This window comes from Coenobita brevimanus, chromosome 81, assembly GCF_032717465.1.
Source record: "Coenobita brevimanus isolate Jiangsu-jjx chromosome 81, ASM3271746v2, whole genome shotgun sequence".
NCBI classification, from domain to species: Eukaryota; Metazoa; Arthropoda; class Malacostraca; order Decapoda; family Coenobitidae; genus Coenobita; species Coenobita brevimanus.
In genome coordinates this window covers 21224296-21249894 of record NC_137034.1, presented here as the reverse complement: position 1 = coordinate 21249894, position 25599 = coordinate 21224296, and the positions used below count along the sequence as shown (strand labels likewise).

Below are 25599 nucleotides of genomic sequence, written 5' to 3'. Positions count from 1 at the left end.
TTTGGTGTTCATTGTTTTTTCTGCATGGTTTTCTTGGTGCTTACCATTACTTTTGATATGCCTATATGTGTTTGTATGTCTAAATGTGCCTGAATGACTGGAAAACACTGCCAAAATAAGGATAGGTGCTGTAGAAATAAGTTTGGTATAGGTTGGAGGTGGGTAGAGGTAGGGTCTGGGTGTGGTAGGGGAATAATGTTCATTATCCAGATGTTGCCACTTCCCAGACACGCCTTTGGCACTATTACGTCCGGATAATCGAGGGATTACTTATTACCTGAATTGTGTACTTCTCTCTGGTATTCTATGAGTTTTTAGTATTTTGCCTGTCTTTCTCCTCCACCTTTTCTCTGAGGTTGAAGTCACTTGTGGTCTGTTGTGCCTCTTTTCTAGGGGTGCCGATGGTGGGGTATGCTATATTCAATAAGCAAATAATAATAAACTAAACACATGCTTCTCCTTAGCTCAATAAATGCAAAGGTGACAGTTGATGGAATACTATATTCTGCATGTGCTGAATGTCTCATTTCTCATATTTGTTAGTAAATGACAGATGGACAATGTATTTCTTAGAGGTGCCCCCGTATCCAAAAATGGGAATGTCAAATTGTACAGATATACAATAGGAGACATCATGTTACTAGAGGTTTTACTGGAAGTGGTTTCTAATCCTTTCACTCCCAGTGGTTTTTGTAAAGGCTGAATGAAACGGTGTGACGTATAAATTTTATTTAAGGTAGAAGCCACAAACCCTGCTAGCATGAGTAGGCCCTTCCACCCGGTGGCAAACTTCCATGTGTTCTAGTCATTTCCCTGTGACGTGTGCCTGATGTTATGTATTAATCTTTAGTATACTTTATATGTTCTCATGTATGAAATAATTATTTAATTGCCTTTGTAATCACAAGTGATTGTTTAGTTATATATATATATATATATATATATATATATATATATATATATATATATGTCGTATGTATACGTGTACGTGTGAAAGACTCGTGAAAACCTGTAGTCTTTTCCCACGTGCCCCTCATTTATAAAGACTTACCATTTTTTCTGTAGTGTTGGGGGGTGTGGATGTGTATTTTGAAGTATCCTTATTATAAAAACATTGTGAATCCCTCTCAGACAGCATTTGGTGCCAGTGTTTCCGTATTCATGATCGTTGTATTATAACTATTAGCACAATGGAAATGTTTTGTCACTTAAGTTTAATTGTGAAAGGGCGTCCTCAATTGCTACTTTTGCACCCGCACTTTTGTCATATAAACGACATTGTTACCATGCGAAAGTCGACTTTTATGCATGGTTGCGAAGAGAGCGGACGTGTGCTGAGCTCTTCTCTAGCTTTTAGGACTGACCCACTGGCAATAGTTTTATTGCATTTTTCCCTAATTTAGTTAGGTTAGCTAGTTCTCATATTCCTCCCTACCCTTCTTAGAGATATAGTAGGTGTTTGTATCTACCCACTGAGATTGCCTTTGCTTACTCACCTCTGGAGTGTACCCCCCACTGATCGCTGTGGGATGTGAGTTATACACAGGTGTGTCTTCCCGATAGTGGTTTGAGAGGGTAATCTCAGACTAGGTGTGTCTTTCCCGGGTACTTTGTCCTTTACTCATTTTTCTCCTTCTTCCCACTTCCCCCACGAGGAGGAAGTGGTTCCTATGGCATACGCCCCTACTGCCACCCCCCCCTTCAGGGGGGGAGGTAGTCCTGACCGACCCCTGACTGCTGCATGAACAGACTGCCCTGAGACTGAACGGCCCCAGACACGTACCCCGCTAGACTTTAATGTAAATAACACAACCTTTGTCTTACTTCATGCGGTTGGTTCTGCACCCCTGTCCAGCCTCAATCCCTTCATCATTAAGAAGGTGATTGATGGGTGTGCCAGTGAGGTGGAACAGGTGAAAAAACTTGCTAGTGGGGACGTTCTAGTCTATCTATCTATATACCTAGGCTGCTTCCCCCAACGAAAGGGAGATAGCCAAGACAGGACGACACACTACCCATTTACTCATTCATTTAAACACATTCATTCGCATCTTAGCCCCAAAGGGGAGAAGGGTCAGATCCTCACCACACCACACCGCACAAGGGTCAACTGCGCAATGCAATCAGTGACCTCTGCAGCAGGGCCCACAGCAGAGCTGGTTAACCCCTGCCACATCATAACAGACCCATTCCCTTACCCGCACCTGGCATGACTAGTTGATAAGACCAAATGCGGGAGAACATCCCCTCAGGGCTGTGTCATCACTTATTCATTCACAATTTCCCTCCATTTATTTCTGTCACGCACAGTCACTCTTCGTTGTTCAACAGACATCTCTCTTGCATCCAGCGTTCTCTTCACACTGTCCATCCATCGTATTCGTGGTCTTCCTCTCAGCCTTACACCTCTCACATCAGATCTAGTTAACTTTTTCACCAATCGCTCATTATCCATTCTCTCCATATGCCCAAACCATCGCAACACCCTCTGCTCAACTCTACCAGCCATCTCCCAAACAACTCCAGTTCTCCTTCGCACTTCATCATTTCGCACTTGATCCATACGCGTCACTCCACACATACTTCTCAGACACCTCATCTCCATTACATTCAAACTTTTCCTCTCTGCTACACCCATATTCCATGTTTCAGCCCCATATAACGCAGTCGGTACCACAACACCCTCATACAGCCTTCTCTTTACATCCATTTTAAGTGAACAACATCTAAACACTTTTTTAATTCCTCCCAGCACCTTTCCTACTTCATTTATTCTGAACTTCATTTCTGCATCTATTCTTCGATCCACAGCAACATGTGACCCTAAATATTTAAAACACTCTACCTCCTCAAGCAACTCGCCATTCAAAACTATATTCATCCCCCTGCCATCTACCAACCTCGTTCACTTCATCACTTTACTCTTATTTTCATTTACTTTCAATTTCCTCCTTTCACACACCCTTCCAAACTCCTCTGCCAGCTGTCTCAATCTCTCCTCTGAATCAGCCACTAGTGCAGTATCATCTGCAAACAGCAGCTGCTTCAGATTCCACTCTCCACCAGCAACATTCACCAGACTCAGACCTCCACCTAAAACGCTTGCATTCACCTCCCTTACAACACCATCCATGTAAATATTAAACAACCAAGGCGACATCACACATCCCTGTCGCAGCCCCACTCTCACGGGAAACCAATCACTCACAGCATTTCCCACTCTTACACACGCTATACTATTTACATAAAAACTTTTCACCCCTTTTAGTAACTTACCATCAAGTCCATACAATCATAAAACAGTCCACAAAGCCTCCCTATCAATTCTATCATACACTTTCCCTAAATCCATGAATGCCCAAAACACATCCTTGCCTTTCGCTAAATACTTTTCACACACTTGTCTCACAGCAAACACCTGATCCACGCATCCCCTTCCTTTCCGAAAGCCACACTGCTCATCACCAATCACTCCCTCTGTACCTCTCTAACTCTCATAATTAACACTCTACCATAAACCTTACCTACAACACTCAATAGATTTATACCCCTAAAGCTAGTACATTCATACTTATCACCCCTGCCTTTATACAACGGGACCACACAAGCACTTGCCCAGTCAACTGGCACCATACCTTTCACAAAGTACATATTCAACAATCTTACTAACCAGTCAACAATAGTCACTCCACCACCCTTCAGGCATTCCACAGCACACCCATCCATACCTGCAGCTTTCCCTGTTTTCATCTCCTTTACTGCCTTCTCCACCTCCTCCTTCGTGATCAAAGAATCATTCAACTCTCCCAACACATTTATTCCTTGCACCCTCCATCCGCCACGATCTCAGCCACCCTTTCCTCCTCTACATTTAACAATCTTTCAAAATACTCTGCCCATCTCTTCCTTACTGCATCCATCTCAATTAACATCCTTCCATCCTCTGCTTTTACTCGTTCTTCCTTCCCAGACTCTCCCTTTCGCACCCTTTTCACCTCCTACGAAAACATTTTCTTATTCTGTTGAAAATTCTCTATCAGCTGCCTACCCTATCTCTCATCTGCTGCCACTTTATCATCATGCACAGCCCTTCTCGCCCTATTCCTCTTTTCCTTATACCTTTCATATGACATGTCATCCTTCCTCTGTAGCCACACTTCATATGCACGTCTCTTGTCAGCCACAGCCATACTTACTTCCTCGCACCACCAGTCACTTCCTTTTCTTACACCACTACCCACATATCTCACACCACACACCTCTTGTGCATGCCCCACCACAGCACTCTTAAACAACTCCATTCCTCCTCCACACAGCCATTTTCCTGATCTTTCACTGCGTTCCACTCATCTTTCAATTTCTCCTGATACTCTATCTTTTTCTATCTTTTATCCAACTCACTCGCTTTCAAAACCTCCCTGCCACACCTAACCCTCCTAGCTCTCGCCCATCTCTTACCTACTCTTAACTTTCCCTCCACCAGGTAGTGGTCAGACATACCTCCACCCTCCCCTCTCAGAACTTTCACATCCAACAGTCTTCCGATTACATTCCTAGACACAACCACATAGTCCATCAAAGCTCTATCAACAACCCTTCCACCCTCCTGTCTCACCCATGTATACTTATAAATATCTTTCTTCTCAAACAGCGTATTTCCAATCACCATCTCTCGCTCAACACACATCCCTATCATTTGTTCCCCATTTTCATTTCTAGTCTTCTAGTAAAGACCGTAAACTCGTGCCAGGTAAAGGATTTAATGATGTTGAGCAAATTCCACTGTTATGATGTTGTGCCGAGGATCCCTCATTCCATGAATTCCTGTAAAGGTGTTATCACCTGCAGGGACCTCCTGGTAGTGGAAGACGACAACATCATCCGTGAACTTGCTCAGCAAGATGTAATTGATGCCCGCCTCATAACTTGTTTCCAAGAAGGCATAAGGACAAAGACAGCCACAGTAGTCTTCACTTTTGGAAAAGTATCTCTTCCTACCAATGTGAAAGTAGGATGTGAAATTATCAATGTCAGACCCCCTGGGGGTAGGGGGGTTTCAAGAATACTCCCCCAGTATCCCTGCTTGTCGTACGAGGCGACTAAAAGGGTTGGTGGTGGATTAGTGCCCCACCCTGTAAAAAGAACTAACTAAAAAAGCAAATAAAGTGCCTCGGACCCAGACGGACCATACATTGATGACTAAGGAACAGACAAAGGACATTCTTAGGGTGGGAACATGGAATGTAAGAGGAGTGAATGATGAAGTGAAAGAGAGAGAGATTGTTCAGGTGCTTGAGGATGCAAAAGTGGATATATGTGAAGTTAAGCAACGTTGGGTCTGGTTAGTACTTGGATGGGTGACCGCCTGGGAACACCAGATGCTGTTGTTCTCCCTACGTGTCAAGTGGGGTTGGTGGAGGATTAGTGCCCCTCCCCTGTACACAATTAGTGATTAAATCTAAGCCCTTGGTCACCCCGTTTGGGATACATGGCTTCTGTAAATACAGAAGTTCACTAGATCATTTAATGAATATGGAGCATTGTATTGCAGACGCGTTTGCCAATAAAGAATTCATGGTAGGGGTGTTCTTGGACATCAATAAAGTCTATGACATGACATGGCTACACAGTATACCGATGAAGCTCTATGCTTATGGTTTAAAAGGAAATTTGCCTATTTCTATTTCAAATTTCTTAACGGACAGAACTCTCTCTGTCAAATTGCCCTGTAATGTAACATCGGATATATTTATCGAGGAAAGCGGGGTGCCACAGGGAAGTGTGCTTAGTCCCATTTATTTAGTATTATGATCAATGATATTCTGTCATCAGCTCCCATCTCGAGGAATCTTAAATACTCACTCTACGCTGATGATTGAGCAATATGGCACTCTTCCCATAATACACAATTTTCGGCTGGGCGGATTCAAGCAGCCCTTGATTCCGTCCACCAATGGGCCTTGCAGTGGGGATTTAAGATTTCCATCCCTAAGTGTGCCACTGTAGTTTTTACGACTCGTAAGGTACCTAATTTGTGCTTAACTTTGGATAATCAAGAGGTACCATTTCAAAATTCTGTAAAGTTTTTAGGAATACATTTTGATCGTCATTTGAACTTCAAAGTTCATGTTAATAATTTGATTGCTCGTTGTGACAAGCCGTTAAATGTCCTCAAGTACCTAGCGGGTACTACATGGAGGGCCAACAGAAAATCTTTATTAATGGTGTATAAGTCCCTTATTCGATCAAAGCTAGACTATGGCACACAGGTGTATGGCTCGGCATCCGATGCCACGCTGAAAGGATTGGATGTGTTGCAGAATAAATTTTTGCATATGTGTCTTGGAGCCTTCCAGGTGTACCCGTGTAGCTCGTATGGAAGTGGAGGCGAATGTGCCTCCCCTCCGTATTCGCCATGACCACCTGGCATTATCGTACAGGTTGAGAACATCAAGGGAAAGTAATATCAGCAATGTGGCCTGTACCACCCCTGCGCCAATACCACCATCTTATGCGGGGGAGGGGGTGTCGGCCACTTGCCGTTCTCCTCCACTTCCTGACTCAGGAGCTTGGTGTGGACCTCAGTGACTGTGACAAATTAGTGATTAAAAATATAGTGCCTTGGGAGCCACCTGCTTTCACTGTTGATGTGTCATGGCTCCCAGCACCAAAGACCAAGGCGCTAGAGGTGGAGGTCCACCACTTGTTTCGTAACATCATCGTGCACCACTTGAGATCCCACCAATTGTACAGCAACGGTTCCAAGTCGAGTGAATGTGTGGGTGCAAGTGTATGGTCGACCGAATGTGCCCTCAGGTATCGGTTGCCGACTCATATATCTGTGTTTACCTCCGAACTTTTTGCTATTGACAAAGCCATAGACTATGCTCTCAATTCTAGGCATGACTTATTTGTCATATTATCAGATTCAAAATCAGCTCTTCAGGCGATTGCTTCTTGCACTACAGATTCTAATGAGATCCAGGGCTGCATTGTTAATAAACTGCATTCATGCAACAAGTCCTTCATGCTGATCTGGGTGCCTGGTCATTGTCGCATTTACGGCAATGAGTAGGCTGACTTACTTGCAAAGTCAGCTGTAGAGCTCGAGGAGACTTGGGACGTTCCTCGTGATCTATGGTCGAGTCTCTCTCTCGGAAAGAAATCAATCAATCTTCTGTGGCAAGGTCAGTGGACCAGAATAAATATTCCAACACGAAAGCCGTACCTGGGTGACTGGGACACTGCCAACCTTCCCAGATGCCTGGACGAAAAAGTGTTGGCTCATTTGCGGCTTAATGCCACCATTGTAACGCACATTAAACCTTATATGGAAAGACGATTCTCACGGCACTGTGACATCTGTGATGCGGTGTTGTCTATCAGTCATATCATCCTGCGCTGTCGGCGATTTATTCGTGAAAGGACTTCACTTATAAATCACTTTCTGTTGCCAACAGATGTCCCATACCACTTTCCACCATCCTGGGTGATGGGGACATTGTTATGACTGATAAATTGATAACTCTTGAGACAGACCAGATTGATCAGAGTGATGTGACTTTTTGCTGCTTGGGTGTGGCATTTTATCGACTGTAAAATATGTATATATTGTACTATTAATTAGGGTTGACAGTTGACATATTTGAAATAGTTCCTCCTCCCACTGATCTGTTTCTAATATTGATGTCCCCTACATTAAAGCCCGTTCCTCGCCTGACAGTCACCAGCTGATGAGTGCAAGTGTGCAATATAGAAAGGTATTGGGCACTTGCAGTCGATGGTGGTTGGTTGGGCGAGGTCCTTCACTTTTTGTACATATTACGTAAATATATTATATCATCTTGTTTAAGTCATTCTAATTAGGGCCGACAGCTGACGTATATGGAAATATTCACGGCAATGCAGAACCTTTCATATATTGATGTCCCCTATATTAGGTTGTGCCTCGACTGACAGTCAGCAGGTGATAAGTGCAGGTATGTAATGTAGAAAGGCATTACATATCTGCAGTCGATGGTGTTCTCTTGGTCAAGGTATTTTTATTTTAATCATTACTGTACGTTTAGCTATTTGTCTTTTTAGGATTTAGTATAGATTAGCGATTTGTCTGTTAGGCTATTAGTTTTAGGGTCATTAGATTAGGTATTTTTGTTTATGAATAATGTAAGGTCAAAAAAAAATAAAAAGTAAAAATAAGATACAGAAAAATAAAATAAAATAAAAATTTTATATATATATATATATATATATATATATATATGTGTGTGTGTGTGTGCATGAGAGTGTGTCTGTATATATGCATGGAAGTGTGTGTGTGTGTACATATATATATATATATATATATATATATATATATATATATATATATATATATATATATATATATATATATATATATGGTCTTAATGACCAGGGCTTTCTTGTGGTCCAGTAGGCCAACCCCAAAAAAATAAGGCGAAATTCAGTTGAGGGCTGAAATTTGCATGAGGAAGGTCTGCCGAGGGAGTACGTGAATATTTGTTTTCGTTCCTGTAATGTAAGCTCCGCTGTTGAACCGCATCCACACCCATATACCCGTAACTCAGATAAGTCTTAGTTCGTATATCATACTTAGGAACTCTTATTATTGTTATTATTACTATTATTATTGTTATTATTACTATTATTACTAATGTTCTTATTGGTTTGAGACTCCTCGTGTCCCTCCCAACTTTGTATCTATTGTTTATTAATTTTAGGATTTCAGGGTATTATCGTGCATAAAATATTTCATTCGTTTTGATAATATTTCTTTACGTGACATTTCTAGTCATGATTTTTCTAAATTAGGTGTTTGTTATTGTTCATCCATTATCCCTTTGTAAAATTTAATTTGTTATGTATTTTTTTTTCTATTTTTATTCCCCCTAGTGCCCCATGATTTTATTATTGATAGTGGGATGAGAACCTGAGTTATTGCTCTGAAGTGTGCCTTTCCTTGCTTCAGATTTCTTTTTCATTCAATATATTTTTTTATTCTTTTATAACGCAGTCAGATCATCATAAATAATTTTATATCCTTTGCGCCACTTCAGAGTCGTAACAAGAAAATGGCTTAACCTCGCCAGGATAATACTCAGAAGTATCATGTGTTTATAATTATTATTGTGAAATATTTGAAATTTACGGGTGAAGGCGTTAAACATATTGTTTCAACAGCTGCCCAGTGAAACTGTTTCAGTGCTATCATGGAAGGGCAGAGTAGCGATAGCATTGTGGCTCCATTGCACATTAATAACCAACAGGATGCCCAAGATTTTCTTCGGAGCACACCAACAGAGGAAAGAGTTAGACAATTAAAGAGACAGCAGTTGTTGTGCCTAGCTAAAGTGTTGGATGTCACATATGAATCTTCTAATGTGTTCCCCCTTGCAAACTTGATCTATCACCAGTTATTTGGGACTGACCCTTACTATGTTCCTCCTTCACTGTCTGACCTTGAGAGTGAAAAATCAGAGCACTTATAGGTATCATTTTACAAGTGGACAATACGCAGTTTGGGAATTTTAGCACCATTAACGTATAGTATAGTCCCTAAGGATCATAATGAACCCCATAACCCCATGTGGAAATTGATATTTTCAGAGATAATGAGTTTCATATAAAATTCCCAAAAAACCTACCTTGGATCTTTACTCGGCCACTCTGGGTAAAAAATGAGTGCGTTTGTACGTGTGTTTGTCTTCCCTTCAACTGCGCATGCGTCTCGTATGTCTGTATCATCCACTCATAGGCCTACTTTAGGTCACGTGATGGTATTCTACCAATGAATTTGAACGCTGGTCTTTGATTCCTTGTGGATGGAAAATTCAAATCCTTCTCGGTATGGCCTCTGAAGAAGAAGGACGTGCTGTGTGTTCCTGATGTGATATTGATTATTTACAAGTGATTAAGCGTTTCCACTCAGAATCGGAGGAGGCTATTGAGTTTCTTAGAAATCACGGTGTATTACCTTCGGAAGTTTATTGCCCAGACTGTCAGGAACCGTGTAAATTTAGAAAAGGCAGCGGTACCGTGGTCGGTACAAAAAAAAAAGCAAAAACCAAGAAATGGGTACAGTGCAGTTTTTGTGTCTCTGACTACAAAGGAACTTTTCTGGACAACACACACCTCCTGGCTTGGCAAATTATGTTGTTCATAAACCACAGGATTCAAAGGTTCTGGAACCACGACGTTATTGCCAGATGACCCTTGTCCTGGACAATCATATCTCTAGGGTAAGCATTCCGCTAGGATAGGTTGGGTATATTGGGGTAGGTTTGGTTAGGTTTAGTGTGTTTGGTGAGGTTATGTTACCTATTCCCCTAGGATAGGTTAGGTATGTTGGGGTAGGTTTGGTTAGGTTTAGTGTGTTTGGTGGGGTTACGTTACGTATTTCCCTAGGATAGGTTAGGTTTGTTGGGTTACATTTGGTTAGGTTTAGTGCATTTGGTGAGGTTACGTTACATCTGTTTGGTTAAGTTTCGTCTGTTCCGTTATGTTACCCGGTGGTGCAGTATATTTTTCTGGTGGTTTTTGATGCGATTTGAGTTGTTTTTTTACTTCATTTTTTTTGGGGGGGGAAAAATGTTTGATTTCAACTACTTGTCCAATCAAAGTTCATGATGGGAAAAGAGGGGAAATGAGGCATTTCCAACAAAAATGAAGGTCAAAAACATTTAAATCGCATCAAAAACTACCAGACAAATATATTGCACTACCTGGGGGGTGTATTGTCCACTTGTAAAAATTTACCCACTTATCTTATGACAGCCTTGTTAATCAGACTGTTGTTCATCAGAGAGATTGATTATAATGAAGGAGAAGCCCAGCGTGATCACGAGCTTAGAATGTTGCAGCTCAGATGGCATATGCATAGGGAAAAGAGAGAGAAAGAGAAAGGGAACTGAGAGAGAGAGAGAGAGAGATGGAGAAACCTAGAATGAAAGAGATGGAAAAGGAAATTGAGTTAGAAAGGATTAGATTAGAACAAAAGAGATGTGGTCAGGATACAGGCTCACTTCATCAACATGTAAATCCGACTCAGCTAGTTCCTGCATTTGATGAGAACTTTGTACTGGAATGCTTTGACTGCTTTGAAAAGGTAGCCAAAGGCAATCCATGGGATAAGGATTTGTGGGCTTCCTATGTACAAACGGCGCTTAAACCCTTAACCGTGGGACATCACTTTCGTGATGCTCGGGAGCACGGGATCATACTGCAGGGCATCACTTTTGTGATTCTGTGTTATTTTGAATTCACCCGGGCTTTCAAGTGGTGGCTTGTATCATCTAGCAGTACTACCAGTGTCCAGCTATACTCAGTTGTGCTAATGTCACCTGTACCCCCATCCACTGTTGTTAATTTAGCCATTTTTCTCCCGTCCTTGACTCCCCCCCTCCTTACCTCCCCTCCATTACCCTCCCCTCCCGCCTGACCAGCTGTGCTGCGCTACACAAATGCTGGATGGATTTTTCCACTCATTTTATCCATTAAAACGTCTCTTAGCCCTATTCTTACAAAAAATAATATATAAAAAGAAAGAGAAAAGATAATTGATACTGCCATACATCTGGAATGGGCTAATTATCACCTGGCAACACCTCATGTGCACTCGTTCGCTAATTTTTCCTGTTTATTTCCCCTTGAAATATGCCGTATGACCTGTTCTCATAATAAAAATATATATAAGAAAGGAAGGGAGAACCCTAAGTGATATTTACATTCACCTGGAACTACCTAATTTATTATGTATTGTCTAGACTTCCTGCCAGTCATTTCATAGCGTATATATTAGAAGCTGTCACCACGCTGACATTGGCAGCCCTTCACTGCCCCTAGGCCACAGCATTCAGTTTACTGTCGTCTTTCAAGGTGAAACCACGTCGGATTCACGCCTGTCCAATTCCGCTGCTTTTTAGCCTCATGCAAAGGGCCCTGTGACCTCCACCCCTACTAAACCTCGTGTGGAAAGGGGTAAAGGGCTAAGTGACTGCTATGGAACGTGGACTGGCTAATTTATCAATGAAAATGATGGACAGTGACTACGATCTTTCTGATGACTGTAAAACAGTGCAAGTGGAAATGTAAATAATGTGTAAATAATGTGTAAACAGCAAACGAAAGCAATGAATGTAAATATAAGTGAATAGTAGAAAATAGTTTTATAAGTTACTGCAAGTGACAGTGCATAACATAGTGTAAAAAAATAGAAATGTAAATAATGTAAATAAAATAGAGAATGTAAATAGAAATGTAAATGAGTAGTAATATAAGCATACGAGTATATATACTAGGAGTAATGAAAGTGAAAGTTTCACTCTAGCATGTATGAATACTGGGAAAATGAGAGTGAAAGTGACAGATTCGCTCTCTACGCTAGTATACAGGACGAGAAAGTGAATGCCTGGAGTGAAAATAAATACTAGTACTGAAAGAAACTTGTAGATAAATATTGTATATATAAATGAGTGTAATAAAGTACTAGGAATATAAAGTGTGAATGTGTTTATAAATAATAAATGACACCTCTGCCTCAGAATACTATCGGGGAACAAGCATGGGAGGAAAGCTCATATGCGCTCATAATTTACATTGCTTTCACTGTGTTTTTTTTTGGGGGGGAATATGGATTCCAAACTACTTGAAATTCATAGAGTAGTGTTTGTAGTTATAATATCATGCAGTGGTAACCATATTACGGGGTATCAGGATGTGTAAAGTGGAGACTTTGTTACCCAATTCAGAAGTATCCACAAGTCCTACAGTAGACGACGAAGGCTCAACAAACATCCCAGGGAAAAGATGAAGGTATGTGCCATATGCATATTTTATTTTAATATTCAATGACTAATAACTGATTTTTGGCAAATATTTTTAAAAAGTCAGTCGGAGCGCGAATATCCTCGTGGGATGCGCTAGGAGTGCAAAAACAACCCCGCGGTGTAGGGGTTAAAGAACCAACAACTTTTCTTCTTTGTTTTACACTTTTGAGCACTTCACCCTCAAAACTTCCATCCTTACTCATCAAACTACCCAGGTACTTAAACGCACTCACGTTTGCCATTTCCTCCTCATCCAGCCTTACTGTACATTCTGTGACATCATTTCTCTCAAAGACCATAACTTTATTGGTCCCTACATTCACCTTTTAATTTCTTTTCATACACACTCTTCCAGACTCATTCACCAAGCCCTGAAGCTCCTCTTCATCACTTAACACAGTATCATCAACCAAATGGGGTCCCTTCTGTTGTCATCAAGAACTGTGCTTCTCCGCTTAAACCCTGCCTAGGTAAACTCTTTTGCCTTTGTCTGTCAACTTGTACCTTTCCTTCTTGCTGGAAGTTTGCTCTCATCCAGCCAGTCCCAAAGAAGGGTGACCATTCCCAACCCTCTAACTATCGCCCAATTGCTTTAACATCCCGTGTCTCAAAAGTTTCGAGTCAATTCTTAACAGTAAAATTTTAAAGTATCTTTCCTATCATAACCTTGTTTCTCATTGTCAGTATGGGTTCCGTCAGGGACGCTCCACTGGCGATCTTCTCACCTACCTTTCACACTCCTGGTCATCCTCTTTTCGGGACTTTGGTGAAAGCTTTGCCATTGCACTTGACATCTCAAAGGCTTTCGATCGAGTCTGGCATAAATCTTTAATTTCCAAACTGCCCTCTTACAGTTTCTATCCATCTCTCTGTGCCTTCATCAATAGCTTCCTTTCTGGTCGTTCTATAGTTACTGTTGTAGACGGCCCTCGTTCTCCTTTTAGATTTGTCAACAGTGGTGTTTCTCAGAGGTCTGTCCTATCACAAACTCTCCTCCTTTTAATAGGCAATGGCCTTTTAAGCTGTACGTCTAACCCTATCTGCTCATATGCTGATGATTTCACCCTTCACCTTTCCATTCGGTTCCCACAACGTCCATCTCAGCAGTTACTTCAACAAACAAGGGATGAGGCTATGGCACACCTAATGTCTGACTTGGCTCGTATCTCTGACTGGGGTAAAAGTAATATTGTTTTTAATGCATCAAAGACTCAGTTCTTACACCTATCAACACGACACAATCATCCACAGGAGGACCCATTAATGTTTAATAATATCCAGCTTAATCCTGCATCGTCTTTAAACATACTTGGGGTTTCATTCTCTCGGGACATATCTTGGAAAGATCATATTACATCTCTTGTAAAATCTGCTTCCAAGAGATTAGGTGTGCTAAGCCGACTCCGTACCTTCTTTACTCCTGCACAGTTATTGACTTTATACACGGGTCTTATTCGCCCCTGTGTGGAGAACAACTCTTGCGTGTAGGGAAGCTTTCCACATACAGCTCTTCTCAGTAGGGTGGAGTCAAAGGCTTTTCGTCTCATTAACTATCCTCCTCTTTCTGGCTTACTTTAACCTCTGTCTCTTCGTCGCACTGTTGCAACTTTATCTCTTTTCTATTGCTTCATCAATGGTCACTGCTCCTCTGAAATGTCTGCTTTCATCCCTCTACCTCTATGATGGGCGGGTAGCCCCCATCTACCAACAAACTCACACCCTTTTTCTGTTAAATTCTCTAATGCAAGAGTTAATCGTTACTCACAATTCTTTATTTATCCAACAGGCCAACTCTGGAACTGTCTCCCTCATTCTGTATTTCCCATATCCTATGATCTCCAGTCTTTCAAATGCAGTGTATCCAGGCATCTCGAAATGAATAGATTTTGAATCTGGCTCTCTATTGTATTGTTTTTGGTTTTTCTTGGAAGGAACGGTTTGCGATCTCCTGGCTTTTGGTTCCTTCTTACTTGCATGAAAAAAATAAAACAAAACAAAACAGCGTAGGGAGTTTACAAAAACTGCCCTCTTTCATTAGGGCCACTTCAACATCCACTGCCCTACCTGTATCTCTTTTATGACCCCATCTATACACAGACTGAACTACCAAGGAGACATGACACATCCCTGTTTCAATCCAACTTTCTAATAGAAAAATTCATCAAGTTCTCCATCAATATGCACTACAGCCTTAGCATTCTCATATTTATTCTTCAAGGCATTCAGTAACTTCCCTTTACTCCATATATTCTAAATACTTTCCACATTCCTGGCCTATCCATCTTGTCATATGCTCTCTCCAAATTCGTGAAGGCCGCTTTCAATTTCTTTCTCTTCTCTTCTCCACCAAAGATCTAAGAATGATATCTGATCTACGCACCCTCTTCCCTTTCTGATACCTCCCTGTTCTCCAACTAATAATTTCCCTAACTTTGTTAATAAGTAGCCTACCATATACTTTTCCTATTGCCCTAAGAAGACATATGCCCCTGTGATTACCACACACTTCTTTTTCCGCTTTTCCTTTGTACAGGGGAAAAATTATACCAGACTTCCAATCCTCCAGGACACCACCTTCCTCCCAGGCCAATCTGCACATCTTCCACATCCATTCTACTACTCTCTCCCGAGTGCTTCAGCATTTCATCACACACTCCATTAATTCCTGGGGCTTTCCCCAATTCGACTTTCTTCATTGCTTCCACAACTTCCATCCTACTGATTTCTTTCTCTCTTCTCACATCCCTCCGACTCCCAGCGACTCTCCTACCACTTATACTTGCATTACTTTCATTCTCTATGTTCAACAACTTCGTAAAATGTTCTCTCCTTCTGCTCACTTTTTCTCCCTTCTCCACTAGCAGTCTACCATTTTTATCTTTCACTCCTCGATAACTTCTCTGTCATCTTGTCTAACAGTCTTTACCTCTTTCCAGAACAGTTTTTTACATTCCCTCCACTTCACACTCAAATTCCTTCCAAAATCACCATCCACTCTCTTCTTACTCTCTCTTATTAATCTTTTCACTTCTCTCCTCCTCTCTGCGTATAACTCTCTCTTCTGTCTCTCAGCTTCCTTCTCGCCCCTGTTTCTCATCCATTCACTATATGCTTTCTTCTTTTGTGCCACAGCCTGTCTCACCTCTTCATTCCATCATGCAGTTCCTTGTACCGCCTTTCGTCTGCTATTCGCCCCACACGCCACCTTACATGGTACACAGATTTCTTGTGACAATCTTGGCTTGTAAGGGTAAAAAATAAAGCAATAAGGATAGTGAGGAGGAACAGAGGCGATAATATGAACACGAATAATGACAATGAGAGATACCTATCCACACGGAACTCACACAATGCTTCCATAATGGGTGACTACTTACAAAAAGCTCGATGAAAACAGTTCCTTCATCAGTGGGGTAAGCAGCAGCCAGGTAGTAAAGGAGGAAGTCAAAAGCAATGTAAATATGAACTGTGTAATATGTACTATACCTTGTAATGGTTGCCCAAAAGTGTATAAAGGTGAGACCGGGAGAGGTCTTAGGAGAAGACATAAGGCAGATGTAAGCAGGCATTGCTCTTTAAATTCCCCAGTCCCACATATACAGTATATCAGTGCCAGCATCTAACAAAATGTTAAGAATATACTCGTACCATTTTAAGTACCTGAGGACTTTGATGAGTAAGGATGGAAGCTTAGAAGATGAAGTGCTTGAAAGGGTACAGCAGGGAGGAAAGTTGCTGCTTCCTTAAAAGCAGTGATAAGAAAAACGGAAGTGAGCATGGAAGTAAAAAGGTCGCTGCTTGATAGTATTGTGATACCGACTCTATCGTATGGAAGCGAAGCTTGGACCTTGATGGAAGGACACAAGTCAAGAGTGAGACCAGTGGAAATGACTTATCTGAGAGGAGCATGTGGTGTAACATGGAGAGACAGGCTGACAAATGAGGAAATGAAGACACATTTGATGTGGATATGGATGTGATAGAAAGCGTTAGGAGAAACAGATTAAGATGGTTTGGCCATGTGGAGAGAGAGAGAGAGAGAGAGAGAGAGAGAGAGAGAGAGAGAGAGAGAGAGAGAGAGAGAGAGAGAGAGAGAGACTAACGAGGAGAGTGTATGTGAATGACGTGGAGCGAGAGGCAGGGGGAGACCGAGGATGAGATGAAGGAATGATTTGGAGAGGTATATGAGAGAGGGATGTGTAAGATGGGGGGAGTGCAGCGAAATGGTAGGGAACAGGGCGACATGGAGGCGATTTGATTGTGGCCACTCCTTACGGGATTAAGGCTTTTGGCTATAACTGGATAGATGGACATTATTAAGTCTTATAAATATCTTCCAAGCATCTCAGTTCAGTGACGGGTTTTACTTATTCACAGTTTTTAGTTGTACTCAAATTACTATATATTCAGCTTTTGGATCCCTCATACACGACTGGATAAAAGATGGCAGCGGTAAATGTCACTTCCATAGCTCGAAGAGTTTCTCCAGTTTGGAATATAATCACCTGAAGATGGCAAGAATATATCAGAATATAATTTACGTGAATGTTAGGATTAACGTGACCCATTTAGATTCACGTAACTTATTAAAGTTAATGTTAAAAGAAAAATGGTTCATATTTGTTATTCCACTACCAAGGTCAATGTCTCCTTATTTGCTCCATTTTAATATATATATATATATATATATATATATATATATATATATATATATATATATATATATATATATATATATATATATATATAGTACGCTGATAGTTTCCTTTTATTTATTCTTGCTACTCCCGGGAGATTGAACTTATTTATTAATTTTATTTATTAATACATCTGCAAAGAGACAGACCAAATAATGTTAGAACATCGTCTGCGTTAACCCCTTCGCTGATGGAAATCACCTGATGGTGTCATGAAGGAAAGAATAAAAGGGATAATCGACCTGAAGGGATTTTGCTCGACAAATACCCTTTAATATGATCAATTTTACATCGAAGGTCCCTAAATTACACCAATCATTTAGCCAGCTTCTCCAGAAACATCGATACTAAAACTATCCTCTCATTCCAGCAATCACTTGCCCGTTCGTTCGTTTTTCGATATCCTTCACCTGTAATGAAGGCCGGGCCATACATTACCCCGGATCACGTGCCCTTTCCGTGGCCACAGCACTGGATACCGCCTCCTCCTTTCTACGTAAACGCTATATTCACGACGTCCAAAGTCTCGTTTACCGACATTCGATCGACGGGGGTGTTCATTACGTAAGCGGTTGGCGGTGGCGGGGTGTTTGAAGGCTTTGCCAAACAATGCCTCCCCCCAACACACACAACAACACGGGACCTTGTCAGACCCAGCCTTATCACGACTAAAAGCATAACACTCTCTCTCTCTCTCTCTCTCTCTCTCTCTCTCTGACTAACACTGACTAAAACTAAAAACATAACATATTAATTCACCCTCTTTCTTGACTGCCCACTACCCCTATCTGACTGTCTGTCTGTCTATCAAACTAAAAACATAACACAATAATTCACCCTCTTTCTTGACTGCCCACTCCCCCCATCTGTCTGTCTGTCTGTCTGTCTGTCTGTCTCTCTGTCTCTGTCTCTGTCTCTCTCTCTCTCTTTCTCTCTCACTAACACTGAATAAAAAAATATTCCCTAATTCTGCTTACTATGAATAACTCTTTGACTATCTTACTTCTAAGATGGAACACATCCTACCAGTTTTTCCTGTCTCTGACACCTCCATTGTAGGTAATTTCAAAGTTCATCACCATCTTTGGTGAGGATGCCTACTTCTTTTCTATCCTCAGTGCCCTAGAGGAGCTTGTACAACACCCTAGCCATATCCCTGACCGCCATGGCGAGAGATCCAACATACTGGACCTCTTCCTTACAGCTAATCCTTCTATTTACATTGTTACTCTTTTCTCTCTGTTGGGTTCCTCCTATCACAGCCTTATCGCCTTAATCTGTCCTATCGATTCAGTAAGGCCTGTGGACCCTCCAAAGAAGCGGCAGGAGTGGCATTTTGGAGCTGCTGATTGGGAGGCCCTCAGGCAGTACTTATTCGATTTTCTCATGAATGATTACTACTTCCATGGCAAAGAGCCATCGGAGTGTGTCTCATGCATTATGGGGTTTATTTTCTCAGGCATGGAAGTAGCCAACCCACCCCTGAACCTCGTCTTTTTTTTATGTCCCTACCCGGAACCGTGGTAAGTCTGTTCTTTGCTCTTTTAAGTCTGTTCTTTGCTCTTTTAAGTCTGTTCTTTCGTACTAAATGCTCTGAACTCTCCAACTCAGACTCTTCCTGCTCAGTCTGACACCTCGTCAAAATCCTTTCTAACACCTTTACTTCACCATCCCTCCCTTCCTCCTCTGTTCTGCTGTGATGGCTCTGTAGCTGTCTGCACTACTGAAAAAGCAGATCTCTTTCCTCAGACTTTCTCCTCAAATTCTGCCATAGACAATTTCGGTCCTCTTCCTCCATAGTTACCCCTTCTGACTTCTTCATGGCTGACATTAAGATGTCTTCAGTTGATATGCTGTCTGCCATCACTGGTCGCAATACTAACAAGGCATATGGGCCTGATGAGGTTCCTCCTTTTGTCTAAACCCACCGCGTGCTGGCTATTTTTAGCCCTCTGGGTCACCCCAGTGCCAGCCATTTTTTGACCTTTTTTTTTTTAAACTAAAATGATAGATTTTGATGTGGAAACAACGAATTTCGCCATTAAAATGCTCACCGAGGCTCGGAAATGAGTTTCATTGAATCCTGCACACTCGTGTACAGGTATAGCCGCTCTCTCACGCTTACCATGTATGTGAGAGATAGCCAGTTTCTATGAAAGGTATACTCAGGTATTTATACTGGGAAGGTATAGCAATGTTCAGTACACTTTTCTGATCACTTATTACTTCAGCATCTATCACAATTTGCATGTCTTTCTCACTGTGAATGCATTATCTTACACTTACTTGAAGATAGGTACGACCTGACTTCATTATGTACAGTCCTGACACTTACAAGAAGGTATTTACAACTTGACTTCACTATATAGTCCTTACACTTACAAGAAAATATTTACAACTTACACTTACATGAAAATATTTACAATATGTCCTCACTATGTACAGCACTGGGTGAGGCACACAGGCAGAGTGAGGCAGATTGAGCGTGAAGGGGGGGAAACGAGTGAGTGTATGGCCTTGACAGCCTGAGGGATGGTAGAGGAACAGTTACCTTACATGGCTGCCAATTCTTACCTGCAAATCTTGAAAAATGCAGTCACAGTGAAGAATTTTTATTTTAGACTGTTTTAAAACGACACGGGCACTTGCCGCGGCATTATGTCAGACCCTTTTAAAATGGCACTGGCATGCGGCGGGTTAAAGAACTGTGCTTACACCCTGCCTAGGTAAACTGTTTGGCCTTTGTTTGTCAGTTTGTACCTTTCCATAATGTTGAAAGTTTGCTCTCATTCTGCCTGTCCCAAAGAAGGGCGATCATTCCCGGCCCTCTAAATATCTCCCAGTTGCTTTAATGTCCTGTATTTCTAAAGTTTTTACATTTATTTTTTAAGAAAAGGCACCTTTCCTGTCATAACTTTTCTTCCAATCGTCAGTATAGGTTCTGCCAGGGATTCTCCCCAGTTGCGATATTCTCACCATCTTTTCAGACTCCTGGTCATCCTCCTTTAGGCACTTTGGTGAATTATTTGCCATTGCACTTGACATCTCAGAGGCTTCGATCAGGTCTGGCATAAATCTTCAATATCCAAATTTAATTTCCAAACTGCCCTATTACAGTGTCCTATCCTTCTATGTGTGTATTCATATCTAGTTTCCTTTCTGGTTGTTCTGTAGCTGCTGTTGTAGACGGCCACCGTTCCTCTTGATACAATAAATAGTGGTGTTCCTCATGGTTCTGTCCTATTGCCAACTTTCTTCCTTCTGTTCATCAGTGACCTAAGCTGTAAGTCCAACCCTATCCACTCATACGCTGATGATTCCCCGCTTTTCCTTTCCATTCTCTTCCTGCAGCATCCATCTTAGCAATTTCTTCAACAAACAAGGGATGAGGCTATGGCACACCCAATGTCTGACTTGGCTCATATTTCTGATTGGGTCGAAAGTAATCTTGTTTTTGTTTTTTTATGTATTAAAAGCTAGGTTCTTACATCTTTTGATTCGTCAAAATTTTCCGCAGGATTATCTTCTAATTTTTAACAATATCCAACTCAATCCTTCATCGTCACTGAACATGCTCGGGGTTTCATTGTTTTGGGGATATTCTCGGAATCAAGTGGTCTAATCTGACTACATGCCTTCTTCACCCCTAAACATTTGTTGACTTTATGCACTGGTTTTATTGGCCTCTGTATAGAGTACTATTTTCATGTGTGGGGAGGTTCCCCACATAAAGCTCCTCTCAAAAAGGAGTCAACGGCTTTCGTTTCATTAACTCTCCTCCTCTTACTGGCTTCCTTCAGTGTCTGTCTCTTCGCTGCATAGTTGCATCTTTATCTCCCTTCTGTCTCTTTATTAATGTCACTGCTCCTCTGAACTGTCTGCTTGTATCCCTCCACCTCTACAATGGGTGCGTAGCACCCGTCTTGTGGGAAACTCTCATCCCATTTCTGTCCAACTCTCTAACGCGAGAATTAACAGTTACTCGCAGAACTTCGTGTATGCTACAGGTAAACTCTGGAGCTGTCTTCCTCCGTCTGTATTCCCTGCAGCCTATGATCTTTCGAAGGCATGTGTCCAGGCATCTCGAAATGAATGAATCCTGAATTTAGCTTTCAGTTACTTTTTTTTTTTTTTTCTTAGAAAAACAATCTTGCCTGCTTTTGACCTGTCGTTCCCTCTTCCTTGCGTAAGAAAATCCTTTTGACTCTCTCTCTCTCTCTCCACTTCATACTTATGATTATGCCTGCGTCACTTTAACCTCTTTGGTGTCATTCTAAGCTCCTTTCACCTAAATTTGGCCCACATTTTCGGCCTTTACTAGCTTATTTAACGTAGGTCACTGGTAGGAAAAGACAAGGCTACGACTCTACATCCTATCCACAGCACCTCTTCGTGACAGACATCATAACTTTAAATCAACGATTACAGCTCAGCAATCAAGAGGGTGGCATGGTAATTTTAGGGTAAACTGAGTATGACATTTGTATTTTTTATTTTTAATCAAAGGGGAAAATCCTCCTGACCCAAGAGAATGAAAATACAGTGCTTTCTCATCTACCTGGTCCAAGTGTTCATTCTTGTGTAGCCTATTTCATGAAATTCATTAAAAAAAAAAAAAAAGTAATCCTGTACATCCTTTCCATTACACATCTTCGTTACTAGTACATCTTATTGTAGTGTTGAAATATTGTTAGAACTAAGCATTGAATATGGGGAGATGACAATTTTAGACCAAGTTAGTGTCTTGATATCTCGCAACAATTCTCTAATTATGTAAACTATATTCATTTTACTCTAACTTGGCCTAAAACTACGGTCTTTCCATCTAGAATGCGGAACTGTATCAAGAGATTAACACTAAAGTCTGGTGCGAGTCATGAAAAAGTGGTGTGGAAAAGGGGTAGAGCCATTACATTGTCTTTCTCTGGCACTGAGCTACGTGAAATATGTTGTAAAACGACGAAAATATGAGCCAAGTTAGAGTAAAAAGACTATAGATTTTTTCAGACAATAATAACTTTCATCCTTGACATACTATCACAATTTTTTTCTTCAACCAGAGATTCGTCGAGATACGAACCAGGATTAAACGGAAATTAGGAAGATGATTATGATGAACATGATCCTTTCCCCTTTTCCATCACGCCTCAAACATGACAAAACAGCATAAATCACGGTTTTTGTGGACTTTTTGGTGTGTGTGTGTGTGTGTGTGTGTGTGTGTGTGTGTGTGTGTGTGTGTGTGTGTGTGAGAGAGAGAGAGAGAGAGAGAGAGAGAGAGAGAGAATCTGTATTTTGTCACCGTTATAGTCAACCCGACACGAGTCTTGATGCCAAAAGTTGCCTAATTGGTGAAGACCCAAGCCATTAACCTACTGTTACACCGCTTCGTTATAGTCCGATTATTACAACCTGGCAAAGGTCCCTAACCCCTTTCAGTTCAGTTGATGGCCACTTGTAATCAGACTGGAGGGTGGATTTCAATACAGTTCTTTTACCTTAACTTGGCCTTTTTTTTTCCTTTTGAAGATTATCTCACGTGGCAGTTTGGCAGAATAAGACGATACTTTAGCGCTACATCCTCTCCGTAGCATCATATTCTGAAAATCTGTCACAACTCAGTACCGAGAGGGATGGTAAGTTTAGGCCAAGTTAAAGTAAAAAGATAGTAAACAGGGAGACTCATTACTACCATATAACTAAGGATCATTGATTTTCAAGCAAGTGTGACTGTGTATTCAGTATTTCTAAGTTGTTCAGTTCAGCCAAATGAAAGCAAAAGGATTTTCTTACCGTCTACGCCACGTCTGTCACTTTACTGTTTATCTGCTATCCCCAGACGATTATATTCGACCTCCCATAGTGAAGGGGTAAATATTATATACACATGAAAAAGAGCCAAAATACAGGGTGTTCGGCGAGGTTTTTGAGAATGGCGGGTTATTATAAGATGAATTTTGAGTACTATATTAAGAATTTCAACAAAATCCTAATCTCATCCGTTTCAGAATTAAAGTTACTGATAACATTATGGGTAAATTTTGAAGTACACCATTTTCACCCAAAAGGACTTTAGTAATTGTCGTTTCATAACGGCCTGGTATTAGACCCATGTTGAAATATATGGTTTGCCTTAAATTTGGCCAGGAACTGCAGGAAAAAGGTAACTTTAGCCTGCAGTCCACTTGGTTCGTATTCAGACCAGCCCGGGGTTACAAATACGACTACCATTACTGCTGCTGCTGCTACTATGATGATGTTTAAAGTAATTACTTTTGTCTTTTCTCTTTTTCTTTTATTTTCCAAGCCACAATCTTCTCCTGCAGCATATCAGGGTCTCCACTTCATCCCTGGTGAAAAGGGATATAATGGAAACTAACTTTGCTCCAAAGTCTGACCGGCCCGGGCATCGAAATTAGTTTTTTTTTTTTCTTTTGGTGTGGAAGAGGACACGTGTGGGCCAGGACAGGTGTGACAGGACTGGTGTCGGATAGGAAAGGTGTGGGACAGGACAGGTGTGGGGCAGGTGTTCGACAGGACAGGTGTTGTTACTGTTAGATGAGGGCACATCTAATATCACTGTAAATGCATGGTGTGTTAAGCAGAAACATAGATTGGTTGATAGGCAGTGAGACTAATAGATAGACAGATAAACAGATTGACTGATTGAGAGAGAGAGAGAGAGAGAGAGAGAGAGAGAGAGAGAGAGAGAGAGAGAGAGAGAGAGAGAGAGAGAGAGAGAGAGAGAGAGAGAGAGAGAGACGGGGGAGGGGGGACATGAGGTGGGAATTAGCAGAGGGTGTTGGACTGAGTAGGGAGGAAATTCAGTTATAAAGCTGCAATAGCGGACTGGATTGGTGGGGGGTGGAGTGCATAAACCTGAGAGAGAGAGAGAGAGAGAGAGAGAGAGAGAGAGAGAGAGGTGGAGAGGTGATGGTTTTGCGGATATAGTGGAATTAAGATCGGTGCATTGCTACCCTTTTTCTTTCAGCACATTATTTCCCGCTCCCCCACCCCCTCTCTCTCTCAGTCCGCCTCCCTCCATCCTTCCCCTTCCTCCTCTTTCTCATCCATCCCCCCTTCTCCTCTCTCTCTCTCTCTCTCTCTCTCTCTCTCTCTCTCTCTCCATAATCTTTCCCTCCCAGTCTGCCCCCCCCCCCTTACCCATCCCCCTCTCCTCACTGGTCTCTATCCTTTTGCTACAATATGGTCCTTTATTTTCGTCGGGTAAGGAAGTTCCATAACACCATTTCCTAAGTAACTTATTTTGACCATTGCATCTTGCTGTCCATCTCTGTGTTGCGTAAATCCATCTAATATCGCCATACTCTGCACAGATAACATGCGAATGGATAGTAACTAGCCAGATCCAAAAATAAATCGTTAAGGAAAAGGTGTTAGGGAACAACCTTAACCCTAGAATACATACGTGGGTGTATCACACCCGACGCGTACCCGAGTTCACATGATCATCGAGTGGGTTATTGTCTGAGACGGCTGGGCACCCAGATACCCTCCTTCCACGTGTTGCCCTAGTAAGGAGAGGCAGTGTTGCTCCACTCTCTTCGAAGGAAATTTCCATATCGGCGCCCATGGGTATCTTACGCCCATCGTATGTACTCCCGTACATATGTGACACAGAGTTTGTCATATCCAGGAAGTAGTTTGAGTATGATTTCTAAAGTGCTTTTCCTTGCAGGAAGTGAATATTTCTTAGAACACAGATATTTCTTTGTGAACTGTGAAATCATGGCCTACCATTTTTTGAGTGATGAAGAACTTGATAAAATAATGAACCCCACTGGGTGCTAAGAAAGAGTCCACCTGTCCAGTGCCGGGAGTGCCCTGTTCGGACTGACAGGAAGACATGCTTCCGGTGCACCAAATGTCAGAAGGCTGTCTGCCAGGGGCATTATTACCCTGTCTGTGGTGATTGTTTGTGAGTCCAAGTAAGTGCTCATGATTTTGAGAATTGTCAAGGAAAATTTGAACAAATTATTTTTCTCACGGCCATAAATACACCACAAGTGACAAATAGCAACTATTTTGGATTGCAT

The 25599-nt window shown here is 41.6% G+C and overlaps 1 protein-coding gene across 1 annotated transcript in view; it reads right to left on the bottom strand.

The window, feature by feature from the left end:
* Positions 1–304: 304 nt before the first annotated feature.
* LOC145409499 (uncharacterized) overlaps positions 305–25599 on the bottom strand; it is a 76698-nt gene continuing 51403 nt past the window's right edge. The window contains exon 6 of the mRNA XM_080279890.1: positions 305–414. Coding sequence (XP_080136016.1) covers positions 305–414 — 110 coding nt within the window. The remainder of the gene's footprint in view (positions 415–25599) is intronic.